This window comes from Mandrillus leucophaeus, unplaced genomic scaffold (genome assembly GCF_000951045.1).
Source record: "Mandrillus leucophaeus isolate KB7577 unplaced genomic scaffold, Mleu.le_1.0 Scaffold576, whole genome shotgun sequence".
NCBI classification, from domain to species: domain Eukaryota; kingdom Metazoa; phylum Chordata; class Mammalia; order Primates; family Cercopithecidae; genus Mandrillus; species Mandrillus leucophaeus.
The window spans coordinates 407,127-408,801 of record NW_012106208.1 but is presented as its reverse complement, the minus strand read 5'-3'; the positions used below and the strand labels follow the sequence as shown (position 1 = coordinate 408,801).

General features: G+C 48.8%; 1 protein-coding gene across 2 annotated transcripts in view; it reads left to right on the top strand.

Annotated features, from left to right (window-relative positions):
* ARPC4 (actin related protein 2/3 complex, subunit 4, 20kDa) overlaps window positions 1–1,675 on the top strand; it is a 22,623-nt gene that overhangs the window by 11,266 nt on the left and 9,682 nt on the right. The window contains exon 3 of one of the 2 annotated variants that reach the window (XM_011998577.1): window positions 729–840. The exons of the other annotated variant lie outside the window; for it this stretch is intronic. Within the exon in view, the coding sequence (XP_011853967.1) occupies window positions 729–840 (112 nt within the window). The remainder of the gene's footprint in view (window positions 1–728; window positions 841–1,675) is intronic. 2 annotated transcript variants of the gene reach the window in all.

Sequence of the window (1,675 nt, the reverse complement as noted above, 5' to 3'; positions counted from 1 at the left end):
TTGAGACAGAGTCTCATTCTGTTGCCCAGGCTGGAGTCCAGTGGTGTGATCTTGGCTCACTGCAACTGCCACCTCCTGAGTTCGAGCAATTCTCATGCCTCAGCCTCCTGAGTATCTGGAATTACAGGAATGCGCCACCATGCCCAGCTAATTTTTATATTTTTAGTAGAAATGTGATATCACCATGTTGGCTACGCTGGTCTCGAACTCCTGACCTCAAGTGATCCACCTGCCTCAGCCTCCCAGAGTGCTGGGATTACAGGCATGAGCCACCACGCCCAGCCAGTTTCAGATTTTGGATTTCGGATTTGCAGATTGGGGATGTTCAACTTGTCGTTACTAAAATAGCTGTTTTTTGTAAAGCTCCTACTCTGTACCAGGCACGCTATTAGACATTTGACCCTTTTTGATCTCTCTCAGTCCTCGCCAGTGAATTAGGAATCAGAGTCATTTTACAGATGAGAAAATTGAGATTCCAACAGGGTAACTTGCCCAAGGAAAGTAACAGAGGAGGCTGGATTTCAAAACCTTTTCGCCCTGACTTCAGAGCCTGTGCTCTTTCTGCTGAAGAACACACTCACTGGCCCCCATCTTGGAGCACCCCTGCTTGTGAGTCTTCTATTCCTTGGACTCTGTGGTCTCATAGTGATTCCAGGACCTGCCATGGGGTCACTCTGACTATTCTGTCCCTCTGTAGTACAGAGGACTCTGTCACATTGTGTTTTCAGGAGTAGCAAAGAGCTCCTGTTACAACCTGTGACCATCAGCAGGAATGAGAAGGAAAAGGTTCTGATTGAGGGCTCCATCAACTCTGTCCGGGTCAGCATCGCTGTGAAACAGGTGAGTTCCCCATGGAGGAGGCCCAGCGTAAGGAGCTCTCTTTCAGTCCAGGGGTCCCCATCTGAGAGATCAGTGACCCAGATTCTAGATTCAGAGTGCAGGAAACCTAGCCTTTGCTTCCTTTTTTTTTGAGACGGATTCTTAACTCTTGTCGCCAAGGCTGAAGTGCAGTGGCATGATCTCGGCTGACTGCAACCTCTGCCTCCCAGGTTCAAGCAGTTCTCCTGTCTCAGCCTCCCGAGTAGCTGGGATTACAGGCACCCGCCACCACGTCCAGTTAATTTTTGTATTTTTAGTAGAGACGGTGTTTCACCATGTTTGCCAGAATGGTCTCCATCTCCGGACGCAGGTGATCAGCCCGCCTCAACCTCCCAAAGTACTGAGATTATAGGCATGAGCCACCATGCCTGGCCAGTAGAAGGCAACTCTAAACTTTCAACAGGATGAAAACAAAACAATATTGTTAAATGCAGACTACATAATGTTTTCTACAGAAAGTTCTAACCCTGGGGCCTGCTTTCCTTGTTAAAATGGGAGGTTAACAAGTGTTGGGAGATGTTAAGGGCATACTAGCAACCAGCAGCAATAATTTTCCTTTAGAAATGTTGAGAGTTCGGGGCCAGGCACAGTGGCTCGTGCCTGTAATCCCAGCACTTTGCGAGACCAAGGCGGGTGGATCACTTGATGTCAGGAGTTCAAGACCAGCCTGGCCAACATGGTAAAACCCTGTCTCTATTAAAAATACAAAAATTAGCCAGGCGTGGTGGCATGCGCCTGTAGTCCCAACTACACGGGAGGCTGAGGCAGGAGAATTGCTTGAACCCGGGGGGCGGAG